This window comes from Lepidochelys olivacea (assembly GCF_965140295.1).
Source record: "Lepidochelys olivacea isolate rLepOli2 genome assembly, chromosome: 1".
Classification (NCBI taxonomy): Eukaryota; Metazoa; Chordata; order Testudines; family Cheloniidae; genus Lepidochelys; species Lepidochelys olivacea.
In genome coordinates, this window is record NC_140411.1 from 156,024,271 (window position 1) to 156,046,007 (window position 21,737).

General features: G+C 37.9%; 1 protein-coding gene across 12 annotated transcripts in view; it reads right to left on the bottom strand.

Moving 5' to 3' along the window:
* Positions 1-21,737, bottom strand: part of CASK (calcium/calmodulin dependent serine protein kinase) — a 420,545-nt gene that overhangs the window by 357,939 nt on the left and 40,869 nt on the right. Inside the window, exon 1 of one of the 12 annotated variants that reach the window (XM_084635059.1) lies at positions 10,551-10,669. The exons of 10 other annotated variants lie outside the window; for them this stretch is intronic. Coding sequence is in view for 1 of the 2 variants with exons in the window: in XM_084635065.1 (XP_084491191.1) it covers positions 6,818-6,822 (5 nt within the window). In the remaining variant the exon portion in view is untranslated. Of the gene's footprint in view, positions 1-6,817; positions 6,838-10,550; positions 10,670-21,737 lie in introns of those variants that run through there. One more of the 12 variants, XM_084635065.1, reaches the window with a different exon arrangement.

Sequence of the window (21,737 nt, forward strand, 5' to 3'; positions counted from 1 at the left end):
CCCCTGATACATTTTGCAAACCCCCAAGGGTTAATGAACCCCAGTTTGGGAACCACTGAACTAGATGAAAACAAACAAACTGTAAATGAATTTCAGCAGAGTCCCATAGAAACAGTTTGCAACAACCTAACGTGGTACAGATTCACACCCCTGCTCGCAGTGTGCTAAATGTCTGTGTAGATATGCCCTAAGACATGTACTCTAGTATTTGCTGAGTTCTCTTTTCTACTTTTTTTGCTTTTGCTTCTTACTTTTGATTAATTCTCAACTGGCTTTTTCCTTTTTGATCAGATGAATCTTCAGTTGGACCAAAACCCATTTCAAATGTCAGAAAATAGTGCAGGACTCTAAGAAATGTATTCCAGTGCAAATTTGCCCTTGATTCCTCATTTGTTTTCTCCATCTCAAGCAGACTGAAATGATTCCCAGGATCCAATATAAGGCATACACAGAAACCCGAAAAGCCTGTTCTCACCTACTATCCCCAGTTTCTCTCTCTCCAGTCTCAAATGCTCAAAATTAGTGACTTTCCCTCCAGAGTCACTCACTACTGATACTCGAGGTAGTAGGTAGCATCCTTGGAAAGCAATGGGAAGTGCTCTTTTTCTCCTCACACAGAGTAGGAACAGTATTTAACTTGGGCCTTGCACTGCTACTTCCATTGAATTATAATTTTTAGGTTTATTTTAATTATCCAGCATTTCTGACAGACAGAAGAGAGAACCTCAGAATCTCAACTAAGAGAGGCCTATACTTCATCTTAAATATATTGCCTTCCTCAAACCTAGGGGCTGGAGTTCTCACTACTTCTGGACACAAAGGATGTTAGAAGACATTTGTTGCTATTGTCTCCTCTTCAGCTGGCCATGACATTGCACTCTTTCCTCTCAAAGGTCTAGCTACTGCAAAGTTGTGTGTTATGCCAAGGAATGAAAGTGACTCCAAAAAACTCCAACAGGTTCAGAGTGCAGCACCCAACTTCGCCAGAACATGGCTTATTGGGAAACATCATCACTCTTCCTCAATAAGCCAGAAAGACAATGAACCTCATTCACTTTCAGTGCAAAAAATTAAGAACTTGCTTCACCTTAGTTAGTGTTCTCACCTTAACGAAAATACTACCTAGAGGATGAGAGAGAGGAAGTAAAATAAAAAATCCTTAACATACATGTTAGAATTTATAAGTACTCAGATACCCTGGTGACAGACGTAGTATAAATACTTAAGATGGTTGAAAGGAAGGAGACCTACATCTAAAAGCAAGAGCTATTAAGGACTAATTATCAAAGTTAGGTGCAGTTACTGAGACTGCATACGTGAGTTTTTATTTACACTTCTACACAATTTTCAATGTGGAGAAAAACAGTTTGAAAATGTACTCCATTACTGCACATGTAAATAAAGCATGCAGTTGAACATGCATTTTGGTCTAAGCCAGCAAACCCCTAACTTTTAAAAAAATATATATGTATACACATAGACTGAACCCACCATTTTAGAATATCAATCTAATCAGGATAATCAATTGTGCTCAAGACATTGTTTTCAACAGGACACTTGATTTTAGGACACTTGTGTCAAAGCCTGAGCAATTCCGCTGAATTTGCTACCAAAACAAGAAGATGAAATTGTTTAAAAGTAATATTACAGATTCAGGAAGAAAAGACAACATATAGTACTTATCTCCTGAAGCCCTACAAAACCAAGCGGGAAGCTGGGATTCTGTGACAACTCTGAAAATGAAAATTGGTATATTTATATAGATCATTACAATTTACACAAGAACCTTACATAAATTAAAAGGGTGATCAAAGTATATTTTAAAATTTGGCATGTTTTTGTTTCTTTAAGATGCACAAAGGCAGCCTATGGGTTCACACAGCTTAACTGAGCAGGTAATAAAGTAGTGGTCAGTGATCTTTTAAAAGACTTCCTTTATCCAAAAAAGTTAGCCACTGATGTTTAATATGTGTTAATAAAAAAGTTCCTTTTTGTTCATTATGTAAATATATGTAATGTAATATGGCATAATTTGCTGAAAACTTTATGAAGCAAATAAAACAAAAAGTTAAGTTAGAGAAATACAAAGCTCTGTTTGGTATATGTCTATAAAGAGGACTATGAAAAATATAGCAAAAAAGCCCAAGAAAATTTCTGCTTAATAACCCTGCATTATTATAAGTATATAATACACAAAGAAAAATCCTTCCATAACCAAACTGCAAGTCAGAGTCAGTTTATGGCACCAATACAAAGGTCTCATATCAAGCAAAAGTCCAGAACGTATATTTCTGATTTCTCCAAAAATAATCCAGTTGCTCTTCCAGCAATTGTTTAACACATTGATACCAGGCTGGAGTTCTGCCTTTAACCTTCTTACAAGATGACACCAAGAAAACAACATGCAATGACATATTTAGAGTTTAGTGATGATCAACTGACTTATGGGAGTTCTAAGGCGAGCAATACATTTCTGAGTATGCATTTCCACTATGTAAATTAAACTAGTTTCATCCACAAAAAACTGTCTGGTGTAATGAGCAAGAATAGTGCAATCATTAAGAAGGCAAAGTTCTGGAAGGGGATGTCAAAAGTATAAGCTGTAGCTAAGTATTTACAAATATAAGCCCAAAAGCAAGCAATACCCAGGCATTTCCAATAATTTATAAACAGGGTACCCCTCACAAGAATTATATGTGGAACAAAGGTTAGTACTCATACAATTCATTATATTTTCATTACAAATAAATATGTTGCACTTTCAAAGCACTCCTTTGTACTGCTTATTCCCCTTTTACAAAAGGAAAAATTGAGGCACAGATGTATATAATGACATGCCAAACTCACACAGGAAGTCTACAGCATTCCTGGGAACTGAATCCAGCTCTTTTGATGTAGCATTTCTTTTCTGAGATTTCAGATATTTTCATTTATATTGTAATAGACACCATATTTAAAACTAACATAGTACATGACTAGTCAAGTTATCAAAAAAGGCACAACAAAAGTAAAGCACATTAAAGAATCAAACTATAGATGTCAATACATGCCCTCATCTTGGAAAGAACATATGCTTTGATCTCCCTGAACAGCACAAAAAGAGTGGACCTATCCTTCAACCTCATAAGTTCTGTAATATTTTTAAAAATTATATGAATCAGTCATATGAAAGAAGGTGTAACTAAAAGAAAAAAGTTACTGCATGATATTGCTATAGGAAATCAATAATGACAAGACTGCATCCAAAGTATCTTGTTGTGCACTACATAAAAAAAGCTTTAGCTTGAGGCCTGCCGTGCCTGGATTGCACTTAAAAGATGTAAACGCTGAAGGAGACAGGATAGAAGATTTTGTGAATAAATACTAGAATGTAGGCTTTCAAGTGCTTATCATCCATACTTAAGGCCTGCAACATTAAATCCATTTTTAAATTTATGATCAACTTTAATTATACATTAATAGCCTAATGTATAGGTTAGTTTATAAAAACATACCTTTATAAGTTAATTTTGTGTATTTAGATATATAGGCTATTAAGCATTTTGATTATGTAGGAACCTACAGCTTAGCAAATTGCCATAGAGGGATTCTTTAATTTATACCACTGGGACTCTGCTAATGAACTTACTGAAATTGATGCTATTTGACCATTTAACTTATTAGATTTTCTTCTTTTACAGTGAAGTTGAGAGGCAATTGAGTTGTTACAGGAGAGTTGTTTGTATTCAAAATACTACTGGCATTAAAGAATTGACAAAATAAGGTCACTACCATGCTCATACTCTCACTTTATCAGCTTATAAAGTAAATTCCCATAGAGCAGGTAGTCAGAACCTGACAAAGCCATCTGTGGAGATCCCCCTGAGGAAACGGTGATAGAACTGCATATGATGATATTTTAAAATCTGGCAGCAATAACTTGCATCACCATTCACTTGGAGTGCAATTTTTGGTAAGAAATACAGCAGTAGTGGAATGAAATTTCCATGGTGCATTGTAAGACCAATTGTTAGGGGACTTCACTTAAAACAATGTGCCATGGAAATTTAAGACCAGAAATGAAAGTTTACTTAAAGTGGAAGCTCCAGACATCACCATTCATTTTATAGAACTATTGCCTTTTTTTCTCTCAAATCCTCAGAAGGCCCTGAAAGAAGTTGATTACTATCGTTCAGATTCTTTATCTTCTAGCTAGTTAAATAAAGGGAGAAAAGTAGCACAGAACTTTTAACGTTTTCAAATATCAGTGCAACAAACTGGAAAAGCGAGCAAAGGCAATGCACATTTTTCCCTAGTTTAAAATGATGTCAGTGAATCCAAGTCAAAATCAGCAGTGTACTACTGCTAACAATTCTTAGAACAGGAGAGAAACAAGTCAGTAAATCATATGCCTGAGTAGCATTAAATTTCATGTAACATGAACTTCAAAACCAGCAGCTCCAAAACTGAACAGAGTATGTACTGATAATTCAATTATAAGGCAGTTATGACATATTAAGCAGCTTATTTAATCATTAGTTTATTAATAGAGCACATTTTAAGTATCTTTAGTAAAACTAAGGTGAATTACATTGAGATGTTTTACACTGAAAACATCAACATTAACTGGACTGAGAAAACCTTGAAACATATTCTATTTTAAAGTATCTCAGTTAAAATGCATTTCACCTCATTAAGTGCAAAACAACAAATAAACCACAAACTAAAGTGGTAAAACCCAGTCAGTCAAACATTTGTATACCTGTATGATAACACTATCAATTCCAGCATTAGAGAAATGATTAGCACAGATGTCTTTAATACAAAAGCAGAATTTAATGCAACTCCTAAACGTATAATAATATTAAAATTAACTAGTAGAAAGTTATAAACTATAACTGACTGCATGACCTAACTAAAAACTGATCAATACAGTTTGCATGAATATGCCATTCTGGGAGTACAGAGCACCACTTAAAGTGTGTGGGGGAGGGGCACAGATTTGTCTCCCTCCCACCTTAACCTGATCCTTCTTTTCTCCTCTTAGGAGCACACCACCACAACCTCCACTAGCCAGACCGCCTGGTCCATGAGGCCCTATTAACCCACCCCCTTCAAATGTGAGTGACATTAAAACATGGCATACGGAGCCACAGCACCACTTACATTTGGTCTGACTGCCTTTTTGTCATAATGGAGGGATGGCCAGACCAAATCTGATTGAGTGGCACTGTGACTTTGCACCCACCAACCCCCAGCGTATGATACAATTCATAACACTGTATCCACAGTGCTATTTAATATTTATGCAGATTTGTTCTTTGACTTTGGATTTTATGGTCTCCATAAAAACCACAGGATTGCCCCAACTGGTTTCTGCTCCATTTCACTTAAGTGAACACACAATGGATTTGATCTTTGTTGTAGAACTAAGTTAGAGTATGGTGATCTCATCTGTCATTGTTAGATCTGTACTTCAAAAACATCATACATACCACACAAAGAACCTACCCTCACTCCCCTTGTAGCTGTGGACCTGTTTAAACAGACCACTCTTGGCTACTATACTATATACTTGTCCATATACTGGCCCCGTGTCTCAAATGCCTGTAGACCACTACAACTTTGTTTATTTACAACCATCATATCACTGGGCCTACACGCCCCATCATCCATGCAAGTATCATGGTACAGAGACAGCTTGAGAGAGACTATGCAATAGAGCAAGAGGCTAGAATCCTGCTGATTGAAGACAGGCTCTAAATTGTGTGGGATTCAAATTTCTATGCTGTGACAGGTTAAAATAAAGAAACTATTTTTTCTATTAGAACAGTATCTGTTAACTACAGACCAAAAGAACTATTCCAAGCAGTGAACAGAATGGGAAATCTGGGTCTTGGAAACAGAATCAAGTATCTGTCTTTGTGAAGATTTTTCACTATCTACAGAACTGCACAGGTACAACTGACCAGAGCCAAGGCAGTCTACTTGATAACAGAGACAGAGTACACAAACAAATGGGGGTAAATGTACCCTTACCTTCGGTTCACCAAGAACCTCTGTCCGTGACACAAATACATTGGGAAGGCTTTGCTCAGTCTCAAGAGATGAATCAGACTTGAGATCAAATTTAGACTTTGGTTATTCAACACGGAAGAATAAACAGTCCTTCACATCCATAACAAAAGAATGTATCTCACAGGTTTTGCACTGTAACTAACTAGTTAATTTTTCAATGCCACTTAAACATCAATAAAAACATACAACTCTCTGGACATATTCCTTGTGGTCATCATGTCCACTCTATATTATCTCGATCTCTTGAACTAAGGCAGGACTGGATGCAGTTTGGTCCATTCTTGGAGTATAGACATTCAGGGCAATGTTCAGCATAATCTACAGGTGAAAATCTGTTCAACAAATATTTAGCTCATGTTTAATATAAGCAAGGCAATGTTACAAGGAACCATATAAAATTCCATGTGACTTGACTGCACGCCAATACAAAGCATTTCAGTTTTATTTTGTGGTGTAAGCATTTTAGATTGGTATTTGAGTAATTATGCCTGGGCCACTGAACGGTATACTTATATTCTAAGATTGCAGACACATCACAACAATAAGTACAGCATGTAAGAGCAGCTATTTTGGTAGCTTTTCACAGCATGTGCACTATGATTATTAGATATTTGGCTGTGTACTTATAACCATTTTTACGTTTTTAAATTGGATTGGTAGATCCATAAGGCAAACAAAAATTTCATTTAAAAATTACAGTTACAAACAAGAAAAAAAAAAGACCTTAAGCATTAAAGTTGTCACTGTGTCTTTAACTTACACCATTGTGCTTGTAACCAAACAGTAGTATAGTTGTTTTGCATTAAAGAATTACTGTTCACTGGTGACTGGATGGGAAAACATTTCATTTCTGTTTCCACTTAAGTGAAAATGTTCTGGTCAATCATTAGGAGCATCTGTCCAGGCCACAACACTGGCTTTAGAGATCCTTAAACAAAAGAAATGAAACTGCTAAAGTTACTGTAAACACTATACTATAAAATGTTGATATATTCAGGATAAAGACAGCTTTTCAGAACATTAGCTTGCTAATAAAGCTTTTTTTATTTTGTTTACTACCATTTAAAAACAAAATAACTAGATAACTGTAATGTCTATTTACTTCTGCTAGTAATCAGTATTTCTAAAGTATGGTATGTTAGCATAATAAAACCCTAGGCAGCATTGTAGCATCAACATGTTTTACTTTTCCTTCAAATTATTGCAATGAGGAAAAAGTCAAGCTCTCAAACTAATCAACAGAAAACCTTAATGGATTTCTTCCTACACTACCCCTGCGGCAGGTTAGTAAAAATATATATATTCTATTCTATGATAAGTGACTTAAAATGCATTCACCCCATTTAATACATATTATCACAGTTTCAGTCTACTACATTTTAATATACAGTACAATAATTCACAATGGTATATATTTATATTGAAATGAAGCTCAGATATTAAAGTGTAGCCAGCATGGCTCACTTAAACACAAACGGATGAATTTACGGCTAGCATAAGCAGATGCAATTCCACCAACAATGAGACTGCACCCACTTATATCAACAGTGAATTTAATCAATTTTCTGTAGCATTCTGAGGCAAATTCAAAAGTTATACTGAATACACATGGAAGTTTAACAGCATATTCTCCAAGGGACAAAATAATGCACCCCATGAATTACATTTGTACTCTCGTAGTATGTATTACAAAACTATAGCTACACTGTCTACATTCACTCCAAATTAGATCTGAACCTGAATGACTAGCAACTCACAAATATTAGATGTCAGAATTTCAAATCAAATAAAATAAAAAAATGAAGTTAGTGAATGCCCTATTAACAAAAACAGGAGTACTTCAATTCAAAAATGTAATTTCTATAAATCTATAATGTATTTAATTTTGCAAATGCAGTGCTTTTTTAAATTTAGAATTGATTATACATAAGATGCTTTGTTTCAACAGTACAAATATTTAATGCCTGGGAGATGATTAACTTCTGAAGACTGTTTACAGACTACAATAGCTTCTAGTGCAAGCCAAGAACTGGGAGCTATAACCACTTCCATTCACACCTAATCAAAACAGGTTCAAAACAGTCTCACATTTCCTATGCTCACTACAGATAGATAAGTGGAATGAAAAGCAGTCATTGCTTTCCATATTGTCACATGCTGCCATACAAGCAAGTAACATGGTTAAAAACTGACTGCTTCTATTTTCCCACTGAAATCTAGTATTCTTGATTTTAAAAAAAACAAAAGCAAGTCATTTGTGTGAAGGGATTTAAAGGTACTAAAATTCAGAAGTAGAAAAGTTGCCATACTTCTCTGATAGAAAGAGCTCCTAAAATAAAATCCTCAGCCAGTAGCAGCTACGACTAATTTCAGTAAAAAATTAACTATAGTAAAAGCAACTTGTAGATAGGTAGTATTAAACTGATAGTAGTACTGAAAACTAACTGTTGGGTACGACACGTGAATAATATTTTAGCATTTTAGCTCAATTTAAGCGATAAAAAGGTCAATTTTCACAAAAGTTTAGTCTTTCTTTAGCTCTTTGCATGGCACAATGGATGAATGAAGCAGAAAACTGAGGCCACACTGCTCTGTAAGACAAAGCATGCAAAACAAATACATTACATAGCATAGCTGAGATTACATATATGAAAGGTTACCCTTTAGTATATACTGTTCCTTCTACATTTAAAGCATAGCAGTAGAGCAATTCTGCTGGGATTGGACCTCTTTCCCACACAGACTTCCTTATTTTAATATAAAATAAATCCATCTAAAAGCTAAGTATTCCATTGGTCTTTTAAACAAAACCAGTCATTTATGAGACGTCTACAAGATCATTTAACATATTATAGAGGTACAAAAGGGACCACTATGCCGCATCGCAAGTTCCTTTGAAATAGTAAGAATTTTAAATTCTGACTTCTTAGAAAGGGAAAATACTTTGGTGAATATATTAATGTCTCTCTGTTTAGATATTTAGGAGTTAATTTTCAGTCAGGCTGATGCCTGGCTTACCATTTTGCAGTAACAAATTTGAGGACTTGTACCTTTAACTCCCCAATTTCTGCCCTCAATAAGGCAAGGTAGGGATGGGCAGAATTATTAAAGTATTAAAATTTGCATCCACAAATCAATTGTGTAAAACACAGGCATGAAGAGGGTTAATGTTTTGTTTGCTCTGTCTCAGTGGCTAATTTAGGGCATGTTACCCTTTATGCTGCGTAAACATCCCATTTTTCCCCCCCTACACCTCTTTGTAATTTCAAGAAAATTACAATTTTTAATTACAATGCACAAACGTGTTACAGTTGGTATACGAAAACATGTTCTTGGGACATTTGAGGATCGATTTACATAAATCATTAGAAAGAGGAGAGAAGCAGCTTTACTATGTGTTTTTTCTTTTGAAGAAATTAGATCTAAAGTTTGGAATCATGCTCTAGGACTGATCTACCCCCTCACCTCCCAACATGATTTTATTTCTGTTCCTATAATTTTCACTATTTAAAGCATCTCCATTTAAAAAGTGAGCTTACTCACCAAGTGGGGTTCTCCCAGGCACTCTCCGCTCTAGTTATAAAACCACTCAAAAGCCTGTTAAAGCATCCTGTGCCAAGAACTGGCTTTAGATATATTTATAGTAGAAAACGTGGCAAGGTCCAGATAAGTCGTATTAGCCTATTTAATGGTTATTTGGGGATTTGTTTATTAAACCTTTAATAACTTAAAAATAACTTAGCTTCAGTTTATCATTAGAACTTTGAAATGCCTCTAACATACTATTAGTTTGTTGGCAATTCAGCTCTTGAAGGCCTCTGGTGCTTTAACAGAAAATAACTGAAAAGTATTAAATTAAAACATTAACGTGCCTCAAAGATAAGCCACTCAATTGTGGCAAACAAATCAAACATTTTAAAATAAAAGCCAATATACACATTCCATAGCATTATTACAAATTCAGGAGTTAATAACTTTTGAAATTAGACATTAATAATCTAGACCAAAATTTAGTTTTCATCTAGGGGATGATCAAAAGAATCAGGCTCTCATATGGGTTGTGAAGAAGGATAGTGAAGATTCTTGGTGCACAGAAGTGAAGTGTCATTCTAAGCAAAGGAAGCAACATGGAAAAAAGGAGCCTGGGTGTGAACTTGAAGGGCTGTTGGGTGTGGGTGGGAAAAGTATGGAACAGATGGCAGGGGGGTGGGGGCGAAGCTGGGAGGGATGGTTACAGAGCTTCCTCCATGCAGACCCTGGCTAACCCATAGCCTCTCCCATTGATTCAGGCATATCTGCCTGTGTCCCTGGACCCCCTCAGTCAGTCCCCTCCCCTCATTTCCATGTGTCCCTGCACCCCCATTTCCTCCTGTGGCCCTGCACCTCCATGCCCATGTAGCCCCCTGCCTAGTGTGTCCTCTCCCACTAGCCCTTATGAGCCTGTCTGTGACCCCCCAGCAGCCCCATGTGCCCCAAGCTGTCTGTTTCCTGACCTGGCCTGATAGGCGCTGTGAAGAAGGCAGCCTCTTCCCTTCCCTATTGCAGCTGGGTCTCGTTCAGAAGTGGCTGAACTGTTCTAGCACCACAGCACCCTCTGGTGGGCAAAAGGCAGAACTGGAGCAACTTTCCAGCAGAAGCTATTTTCTGCAGAAAACAAAAAAAAAATTTGCATGGCCCATGAACTATGCACTTGTGCAGTGGCACAGAATTCCCCCAGGAGTGAAACTTTTACTTTTAGACAATTTTAGTATGTGTAGAACTTTCGTCAAAGCTAAAAAATGGTTCAAATCAGTATGTATCCAGAAGAAACAGCTCAGTGGAATTCTATAGTTGTAGATAAGAACACTGGGTAGGTATTCAGGTTTTAGGTGAGGAACTATTTCCTATTCTTACTGGTAAATCTTCTCTATATTTATTGAAATCCCAAAGTATGTGCAAGTCAACTATATTCAAAGTACTTGCAGATTTCTGTTTTCTTAAAGTAATAGAAAACAGCTTTTTATTTTTTAAAGGCACACTTCAGTGTGCATATATAATTTTACTCCTTGGGGAATTCTGTACAAAAACATTAAAAATTCTGCACACAATATTTGAAAATTGTGCAAATTTAATTTGTCAAAATAACACAAAATAATCATGTCAGTTTCAATTATTTTGGTAATTTATTTAAAAATATCTGTCAGTGAGTGTGTCTGTAACAATGTAACAATACAGACCCCAAAAAAAACCCGCAACAGATTCTGGTAATTTTTTTTTTTGACAAATCAATTCCTTACTAGGCATATTAATGCAGAACTTTGAGTAATTCATTTAAATTACAATACAGAACTGTATTTCCTGCACCTGTCAGAAGTATTGCAAAGGCTTGGGGGAGTCAGGGGTAATGGAGGAGCTGAGGGAGAGGGAAGGAGCCTAGGAGCGAATCAGGAGGGTGCTGGGTGTGCATGGGTAAAGGTGGGATGTTGGGGGGGGAGGCATGTGAATTGTTAGGGAGTTGGGAAGCCTCTCCCATGCAGACCTTGGCTGACCCAAAGCCTCTCCCACTCAGTCACATACATCTGCCCCTGTCCCCGGCATTCCCCATCCCCATGGGTCTCTGCAGCCCCTCACCCCCTCATCCCCAGACTCAACACTGTCACCCTACTAGCCACAATCTGTTCCCCCCCAGCAGCCCTGTGTGGCCCACTATGCCCAAATCTGGCTCTGCAGGCAAGGTACTATGATGAACTTCTACTCCTGGCAAATACTGCAGTACTGAGCATAGAATTCTCCCGCCTCCCTCCACCGAAAATACATTCTGCCCCAGAAATGCTGCATTTCTGCCTTTTGCCCACCAGAGGCCACTCTGGCACCAGAACAGCTGGCTGCATTCATGCAACTTCTGGTGGGCAAAAGGCAGAACTGCAGCACTTCTTGGGCAAAATATATTTTATGCTGGAAAATGCAAAATTATGTGGGACAGAAGAATTCTGTGCATCTGCAGATGCACAGAATTCCCCCAGGAATAAATTTTGAACTTACATGTGACAACTAGCACATAAAATCTCATAACTGAAAAACTGGAGCATTATATTCAACTCTGATTTTCAGCTTTTTTCTGGGCAAAGAAACCCAGTCACCTAGAGCTGAGCATCCCATTTCCAAGATTTTAACTAGAGAGATGAACAAGAATGACTTTTTTTGATGGATCCTTCTACTCAGAAATAGGAGAAGCCCTACCATCTCACTGAATTGGTTACCCTCGGAGAATTTTAAGTTTGGGACATGTGAGAAACCAATCAGGACTATATTTCAGAAGAAAGTTGTAGAGGGGCTTCCAAAGACGTAGGAAGAACCACTATTTCTTCCTATAGCTCGTGGTTAAGAAAGAAGTAAGTGTGGGAAGGGCCCAAAAGATTCTGGAAGGGAGGTGGGAAAGTTGGAGGCCAAGGGCAGTTGCAGTACATTTAGACTTTTTTGTTGCTGATAATAAAGAACTATAAGGGTCTCTGAAAAGGAGAGGAGCAATGCTGCATAGGCCCTCCTTGGTGGGATAGCTGTCCCTGGATTGACAGACTCCATGTGGGAAACTGCTAATGATAGGCTAGGAAGATAGTTTAAAGGGATCCATTACAGCAACGTTCAGGAAGAGGACAGAAGGAAGGGCGAAGACTTCAGGAAGGCTTCAAAATTGAAATGACGTAGATCTAAAGTCACTATGATAAGAAAATTAAAAAAAAAACCCACAATTTTCCATCCTGACGACGAAAACACCTGAATACATGCTTAACTTTAAGAGGATGAGTAGTTCCAATGAAGTCAACGGGACTACTCATGGGAGTTCAGTTAGGTACCTGCATAAGTGTCTTGCTGAATCAGGGTCTTAATTTTCAGCATTTTGGGTTTTCTTTAAAAAAAAACAAAAAAACCCCAAAACTAATGCATTTTAAAAATAATTTAGTTCATCATAACTTTAAATTGCTATAGCACAAACTATTTTAAAAAAAATTTATAAAGCATCAACTTAATTAAATCCATTACTTTTTTAAAAAAAACAGGAGACATAAAATAGCTACACACTGACTTCAACTATAACAGTATACAAAGCAGGGGAATAGAATGTAACGTAATGGACCACCATTTGAAGCATGATACTAATAATAAATAATAAAATAAATAATAATAATAATAAGGGGATAATTATAAAGGGATTGACAGACTCTTTTGGCAAGGCAAATATAATCACAAAAAAAAAGGGGGGGAGTGGGGATTCCACTTAGGACCACTGGATTGCATGATGTTTCCAAAGTTGCAGCAGTTTTGAAACAGAAATGCCTAAAAACTGCCAAAGTTTACACAGACATACCAATTAATGCTGAATTATAAATAACCCTGTCCTATGAAAAATTATGGAGTATCACTTACCTGTATCCCTACCCTCAAGAACTAAATAATATCCCTCTGTCACCTCATTTGTCAAACCACAGCCTAATCTGCTAAGCACACCCTAGGAAGGGAAATTGTTTCTTCAAATTAAGACAGAAACATCTCTCTCATAGCATTTCTTCTTTCCTATCCCAGCTCTGGCAACAATGCAAACCTTTATTCCCCATTTGTCCATTTTCCTACAATGGTTTCCCTACCTTTTTTATGCTGTCCTTACAGACATGGAAAGCACTTCTTGAGCTGCTCCACAAGGCCGCTATCCTCTCTCTCCTCATTCAAATTTCTCCAGAAGACTATGTGCAAGAAGAGAGTTGAAGATTTTTTTTATATAAAAATTAGGGCTCTCAAGCATTAAATCGTGATTAATCATGTGATTAAAACAATTAATCACAATTAATCAGTGTTAAAATTTATTTAACTATTTTTGGATGTTTTCTACATTTTTTAATATATTGATTTCAATTACAACACAGAATACAAAGTACAGTGCTCAATTTATTTTTGATTACAACTATTTGCACTGTAAAAAACAAAATAGTATTTTTCAATTCACTTAATTCAAGTACTGTAGTGCAATCTATCATGAAAGTTGAACATACAAATGTAGAATTATGTAAAAAAAAACTGCTTTCAAAAATAAAACAATGTAAAACTTTAGAGCCTACACGTCCTACTTCAGCCAATCGCTCAGACAACCAAGTTTGCAGGAAATGATGTTGCCCGCTTCTTGCTTACAATGTCACCTGAAAGCGAGAACAGGAGTGTGCAATGGCACTGTTGTACCCAGCATTGCAAGATATTTACGTGCCAGATACACTAAAGATTCATATGTCCCTTCATGCTTCAATCACTATTCCACAGGGCAACTGCCCATGCTGATACTGGGTTCAGCTTGATAACAATCCAAAGCAGAGCAGACCAACGATGTTCATTTTCATCATCTAAGTCAGATTCCACCAGCAGAAGGTTGATTTTCATTTTTGTGGTCTGGGTTCTGCAGTTTCCGCATCTGAGTGTTGCTTTTTTAAGACTTCTGAAAGCATGTTCCACACTTCGTCGCTCTCAGATTTTGCACGTCACTTCAGATTCTTAAGCCTTGGGCCCAGTCCTGTAGCTATTTTAGAAATCTCACATTGGTACCTTCTTTGCATTTTGTCAAATCTGCTGTTAAAATGTTCTTAAAACTAACAACATGCTGGGTCATCATTTGAGATGGCTATAACCTGAAATGTATGGCAGAATGCAGGTAAAACAGAACAGGAGACATACTATTCTCCCCCAAGGAGTTAAGTCACAAATTTTATTAACACATTTTTTAAATAAGCATCATCTGCATGAAAGTATGTCCTCTGGAATGGTAGCCGAAACATGAAGGGGCATACAAATGTTTAGCATATCTTGCATGTAAATACCTTGCAGAGCTTTCTACAACAGCGTCATGAGAACGCCTGTTCTCACTTTCAGGTAATATTGTAAATGAGAAGCAGACAGCATTATCGCCTGTAAACGTAAACAAACTTGTTTCTCTTTGCAATTGGCTGAACAAGGAGGAGGACTGGGGGACTTGCAGGCTCTAAAGTTTTATATTGCTTTGTTTTTGAGTGCAGTTATGAAACAAAAAAAATCTATATTTGTAAGTTACACTTTCACAATAAAGAGATTGCTCTACAGTACTTGTATGAGGTGAACTGAAAAATACTATTTCTTTTGTTTCTCATTTTTACAGTGCAAGTATTTGTAATCAAAAATAAAGTGAGCACCGTACACTTTGTATTCTGTGTTGTAATAATCAATATATTTGAAAATGTAGAAAAACATCCAAAAATATTTAATAAATTTCAGTTGGTATTCTATTGTTTAACAGATTAATCTTTTTTTTTAAATCGATTAATTTTTTTTGAGTTAATCGCATGAGTTAACTGCAATCAACAGCCCTAATAAAAATTAAAAAAAAAAAACTTGCTACACTATGCTGTGTATAGATCTTCACTGTATATACATATAATTACATTAACAATACACACAATCTTTCTATCTACTGAGCAGACAAGCCTATGACTTTGGTTGCATAACTCGTTAGCATGAAAGGAGACTAAGGGCTTGGCTACACGTACGTTTTATAGCGCTCTAACTTGCTGGCTCATGGATGTGAAAAATCACCCCCCGAGCGCAGCAAGTCAGAGCGCTTTAAAGCGCTAGTGCAAATAGGCTCCCAGCGCTCGGAGCTAATCCCCTCGTGGAGGTGGATTACCAGGAGAGCTGGGAGAGCTCTCTCCCAGCACTCGTGTGCGACCACACTCTCACTTCAAAGTGCAGCTGCAGGAGCACTCCTGCAATAGTGCTTTGAAGTTTCCAGTGTAGCCATGCCCTAAGCAACTGATTTTTCCCTGTCAGAAAAACTCTATAGTTTGCATCACCAGTTTCCTTGTCAACTGGAATGTGGTCAGCATAACATAACATTCTTTTGCAAACGTTCACACACGTGCGCATGTGTGCACAAAAATGCGCTCTCTCTCTCTCAAGAAAATAGTCTTACTCAAGGGTAGCTTTAACCTTAATACATATTCTTCACAACTCAGAGATAGATGTAGGTTTCATTTTTAGAAGGTACACACTATACATTTTTAAAGTGATTTATTTTTAAAATTTTTCAGATTAGCTTTCCAGCTATAATCAGAAAATGAATGATCGTTTGGTTATTTCATTTACCAAAGGTAACTGAAGCAGATATTTATGAAGTCATTAGGAGGTGAACTATCTCCAATTCAACAGGTTAGTCATTACTATTTGGAGGATTTTCTTGCCATGCTGTATTAGGAGAAGACCACCACCAGAAAGAAATTTAAGCTGTTTTATTTAACTAAAACAACAACGTTAAGTATTCTGGGTTTTTTTCTTCAATAGCAAACATATAATATTTTAACAAAACAAGCATATTTCCCTCGCTTCTCACATTTATCTCCAGAATTCTTCTCCTTGTCCAGATCTATTCTGCCCGCAACAACCTTCTATTCACTGACCTTTTTGAAACTTTGCACTTTTAGAGAAAGGTAAGGAATTGACTGTGTACGCAAATTTGAAGAGTGACAATAGGGTTGAGGTGTGTTATTTCTCTCACCTATATATTATTTATTTTAAAACATTTTTGCTGTTAACAAGCATGCTCTCTCTGGAGACAAATCCAGTTTGAGAACTGCAAAACTAAGCATCTCTGATGGTTATCTTCTAGTCCGAGCACTGAGTCCCACTGGGTAGATAGAAAGATTGACCTAAATATTCTATACAGAAGCCCTTGGAACCCCATAAGATTGTGTCCCTAATCCATGAACTACTGGAACTCATTTACAAAAACGTTTCTTAAACATTACATGAATATATTGTCTCATACTATAGAATTAGAATTTATAATCCCTATTCCACGATGAGATATCTTTAAGCTATAATGTATCTTAATTAAAAACTATCTTTAGATAAATGCTTTTTGAGGGAAAAAACTATTTTTAAAAATCTGATTTTTTTTATTTTTAAAAAAATAATCATTGATTTTTATCCACTCTGACTGCAACCCAGACTAATATAAATGTCAAGATATTTAAACTGTCAAGAAAATCTGAACCAAAGATTTAATAGCATGCATATCTACAGAAATCCTACTGTAGTTGACAATAGTCTATCTGGATGCTTGGATGGGTCCAATAATGTTACAACTGTAGTGCAGTTGCTATTCTGCAACCTATTCTACTACTCTATTCTACTTTCAGAAGCTATAGTCCTACTAGCTGACACTAGGGTCTTCTGGTCCTGCAGCACATACACTACAGACAGATACATCGATACGCTGGAAGGTAGGGATAGGATACAGAGGAACCTAGACAAATTAGAGGATTGGCCAAAAGAAATCTGATGAGGTTCAACAAGGACGAGTGCAGAGTCCTGCACTTAGAAAGGAAGAAACCCACACACTGTTTACAGACTAGGGACTGAGTGGCTAGGCAGCAGTTCTGCAGAAAGGGAACTAGGGGTTACAGTGGATGAGAAGCTTGATATGAGTTAACTGTGTGCCCTTGTTGCCAAGCAGGCTAACAGCATTTTGGGCTGTATAAGTAGGAGCATTGCCAGCAGATCGAGGGACATGATCATTCCCCTCTTTCGGCATTGGTGAGGCCTCACCTGGAGTACTGCGTCCAGTTTTGGGCCCCACACTACAAGAAGAATGTGGAAAAATTGGAAAGAGTCCAGCAGAGGGCAACAAAAATGATTAGGGGGCTGGAGCACATGAATTATGAGGAGAGGCTAAGGGAACTGGGGTTATTTAGTCTGCAGAAGAGAAGAATTAGGGGGGATTTGATAGCTGCTTTCAACTGCCTGAAAGGGAGTTCCAAAAAGGACGGATCTAGACTGTTCTCAGTGGTACCAGACGATAGAACAAGGAGTAATGGTCTCAAGTTGCAGTGGGGGAGGTTTAGATTGGATATTAGGAAAACATTTTTCCACTAGGAGGGTGGTGAAGCACTGGAATGGGTTACTTAGGGAGGTGGTGGAATCTCCTTCCTTTGAGGTTTCTAAAGTCAGGCTTGACCAAGCCCTGGCTAGGATGATTTAGTTGGGGATTAGGTCCTGCTTTGAGCAGGGGGTTGGACTAGATGACCTCCTGAGGTCCCTTCCAACCCTGATATTCTATGACAGAGATCCAAACGCACAAAGCAGGGAACATGGGCTTTTGCAAGGCCATTTCCAATTATATGTGCTCTCTGGTGCTTCTGCTCCTGGATTATCCACACTCAGGAACAAGCAAGGAGATTTCTGAACTGAAGGAAGACTTTTGAGCCTGTGGATGGGTTTCCTGAGCTTGGAGGGTTGCATGGGCATATATGAGACTAGAATCTTCAAACAGGAAAGATTTCTTTGCTGTAGATACATTAAATACAGTAAGGAAGGGCTCTGAGCTGGTGAGATTTGAGTTGGAGGGAACTGATGGGTTTTTAGGAAAGGGCTCTGGCCTGAGACAGGGAATGGGGCCAATGGGTAAATCAAGTCATGGGGTAATTGGTGGGATGAAGTGTGGGGCAGGAGAAATGGTAGGGCAACAGCAAAGCCCTGGCTGGGATGATTTAGTTGGGGATTGGTCCTGCTCTGAGCAGGGGGTTGGACTAGATGACCTCCTGAGGTCCCTTCCAACCCTGATATTCTATGATTCTATGAAATATAGGTATGAGCTAACAGAGTAGGAGAGAATAAAGGAGTCAGAAGGGTAAAACCCTTGTCTCACTATAATGTAAATTGTACCTGTGTGCTAGCATACAAAAAGCAGGGGAGCAGACAGCTGAGTAGCATGTAAGGGCCACAGAGCCATTTGACTACTGTAGTCTCTATGGAATTGTTCTGCACACAAAGATACAGGAGAAGACTGCTGCCCCATGTTCTGCCCCATTCCATAAATGTACACAGTGCTCAATTTTGCCAGAGTTCACCAATGAATAAAACTTTTTCATGTAGTAAGGGATGTTTCTTTCCACATTTTAACTAAACAACAAGTCAAAACAGGGTATTAAACTCAAAGAAACAAAGTTTACCAGCTGCACTGACATGCAATGTTTTTTTAAAAAGTGATATGACTAAACTCTGTAGGAAAGGGAGTGTACAACATGTACGTCTGAATAGACAGTGCCATGCCCACTATGTATGCTGCCAGAAACACAGTAGGTTAGCTTCATTTACCATCTCACTACAAATCTGACATGTCTGCAAAACCAGTCCTTTTGAAAACATTTCACAGAAGCAAGGGGAAATAAATTTCAAACACTGTTCTAAAAGAAAGAATGCTACTAGAGTCCCTAACCAACAAACAGTTTGTCAAATCTATCCTTATTTGCTTGTCTGACCTTCATAACAGTAATATCTAAGAACCTCACGACATCCTTGCGAGACAGGGAAGTATTATTATTCCAACATCAGCAGTATAGAAGTGTAGGTCATGAAATACCAATTCCACTGGGCTGGCCACTGTGTACGTATGCCTGACACTTGCCTCCTGAAGCAAGTACTCTTCTCTTGGTTAAGTCAGGGAAGAAGGACTCACGGAGGGCAGCGAAAGCATTTCAAAGACAGATTGAAAGTACATCTTAAAAAGGGAGGCAACACACTAGGCGGACTTGGCACGGAACTGACAGAGAAGCAACAAAGGAGGAAAGAAAAGGCACAACGCTCCAGCCAACAATTATGTCTCCTCCAAGATTACACCTGTCACTTCTGTGGGAAAATCTGCAGGACAAGAATTGGGCTCCTCAGCCACTTAAAAACTCACCAATGAACCCCCTTGGCAGACAACATCCTCGCGTTGAAGAATAGCCAAAGAAAGATGAAGAAGATCGTTCCAATTTTACTGACGGGAACTGAAGCAGAGAGACTAGAGACAAAAATCAAAGGCATTTAGATACCTAAGTATCTTAGAGAATCTGGGGTCAAAATGGCTTAATCAAGGTCACACAGGAATTCAGTGGCAGGGCACGGAACTGAATTCAGGTCTCCCAAGTCCAAGGATAGCACCCTAACTAATGGACCATCCTTCCTCTCTAGCTGCCTCTAAGATAGCGTGTGCAACCTTAATTTGGACCCCTTGTGCATATGCATTATGATGCAATTATATGATCACATACTATTTTTCTCCATTCAAATCCAACCTCATTCAGTGCACAGGCTGGACCTGGTCTGGGACTAAATTGGGGTCATGTAGTCAAAGAGGCTGTTTGTAGGATCCTTGCCTCATTTGTTGCAGAAATTGGAAGATGTTGAGTGAATGAGGCAAGGGCTGGCAGGAACAGAAATAAAGGTTTCATGATTAAGGCAGTTGAATACTGCCCTGCAGAACTGGATTCTATCCCTGCCTATGCCACAGAGTGCCTATGTGATGCTAGTCAAATGACTTAAACCAAGCTTTTCACAGATGGTCACCAATTAATTGTGCATTCTTCACTTTCTGGATACGGGACCTGAGACCGGGGAATCTCATTTGCCCAGCAGCACTGAGCGCTCACAGCAGCAAAACTGAAGTCAATGGTAACGATGCTTGAATATATTAAGTGCTAGCTTAGTGCTCTGAAAAAGTCAGGTCCTAGACATCTCAAGTTGGGGGAGTCAAAATCAGTGGATACTTTTGACTGTAGTGTCTCTGTCCCTCAGTTCCCCAACTATAAAATGGAAATACCCCCTCCTTTCATAAGGGTGTTGTGAAAATTAATGTTTGTGAAGCTCTCCAATAACAAGCAGAGAAAACATCAAGAAATTAATAATTCTGTCTTCAGAACATGGTTTGAATAGTGTGCAATAAATAAAGCATGGGGCCACACATTGAGCAACAAAGAGCAACACCCTTCTGTGCACTGAATGAGTTAGGGTTCCTGTGGAGAAAACACAGTATGTGATCATGAAAAAAAAAGAGACTGTCATAATGTATACACACAAACAGACGATCAGTTGACCTGCTTGCCAAGACTATTATTTGACCACAGACAAATACTCCAGCAAGAATCCTGATATAGGCAGCAGTCTACACTTTTGACTACATCATGGTGCCATCTGTTAGTAAACCTACATAAATGTCTTGATTACTCAGCTTAGCTACATGCTAATGCCACCTGTCGGGATTCAAGCAAAAAAGTGAACTGAACATTGAGCTTATTGTTTGGCTGGAATCTTCTAGAACAAACACTGTATATTATGTATATCTTTATTTACATACCACGCCATCATTATACATGGCAGTATACATATCACATTAACAAATTAAAAAGACAGACTCCACCCAAAAGTGCTTATATTCTGAACTGACAAAACATACAGAGATTAACTCAGAACAGAGTAGAAGGGGGAGACTAGGGTTCGCAGTCATTAAACCTCTTCCCCCAAAACAGAGAAAAGATGTAGTCATTAAGCTTCTCCCTTAAACAAAAGTATCACAGCTTGAATATGGTTCACATTTAAAAATTAACCTAAGATTGCTAAAAAAGGGTAATAATAATTCCATTTTGAATAACTTCATCTTGTTGTGATTTGCATTTTTCTGAGTTAGAATAACTCAGTTAAGTCATTTGTTTTTGTAGTTAGGCATATGTATCTAAGGCTAAGCCTACTGCCTACACTGTCAAGCTGGGAGCATGCCTCCCAGCCTGTGCTAGCTCTTCTTGAGCAAGCACACACTGAATAACTGTGTGGCTGCAGAAGCACAGATGGTAACTCTAGCTTGAGTACAGGAGACT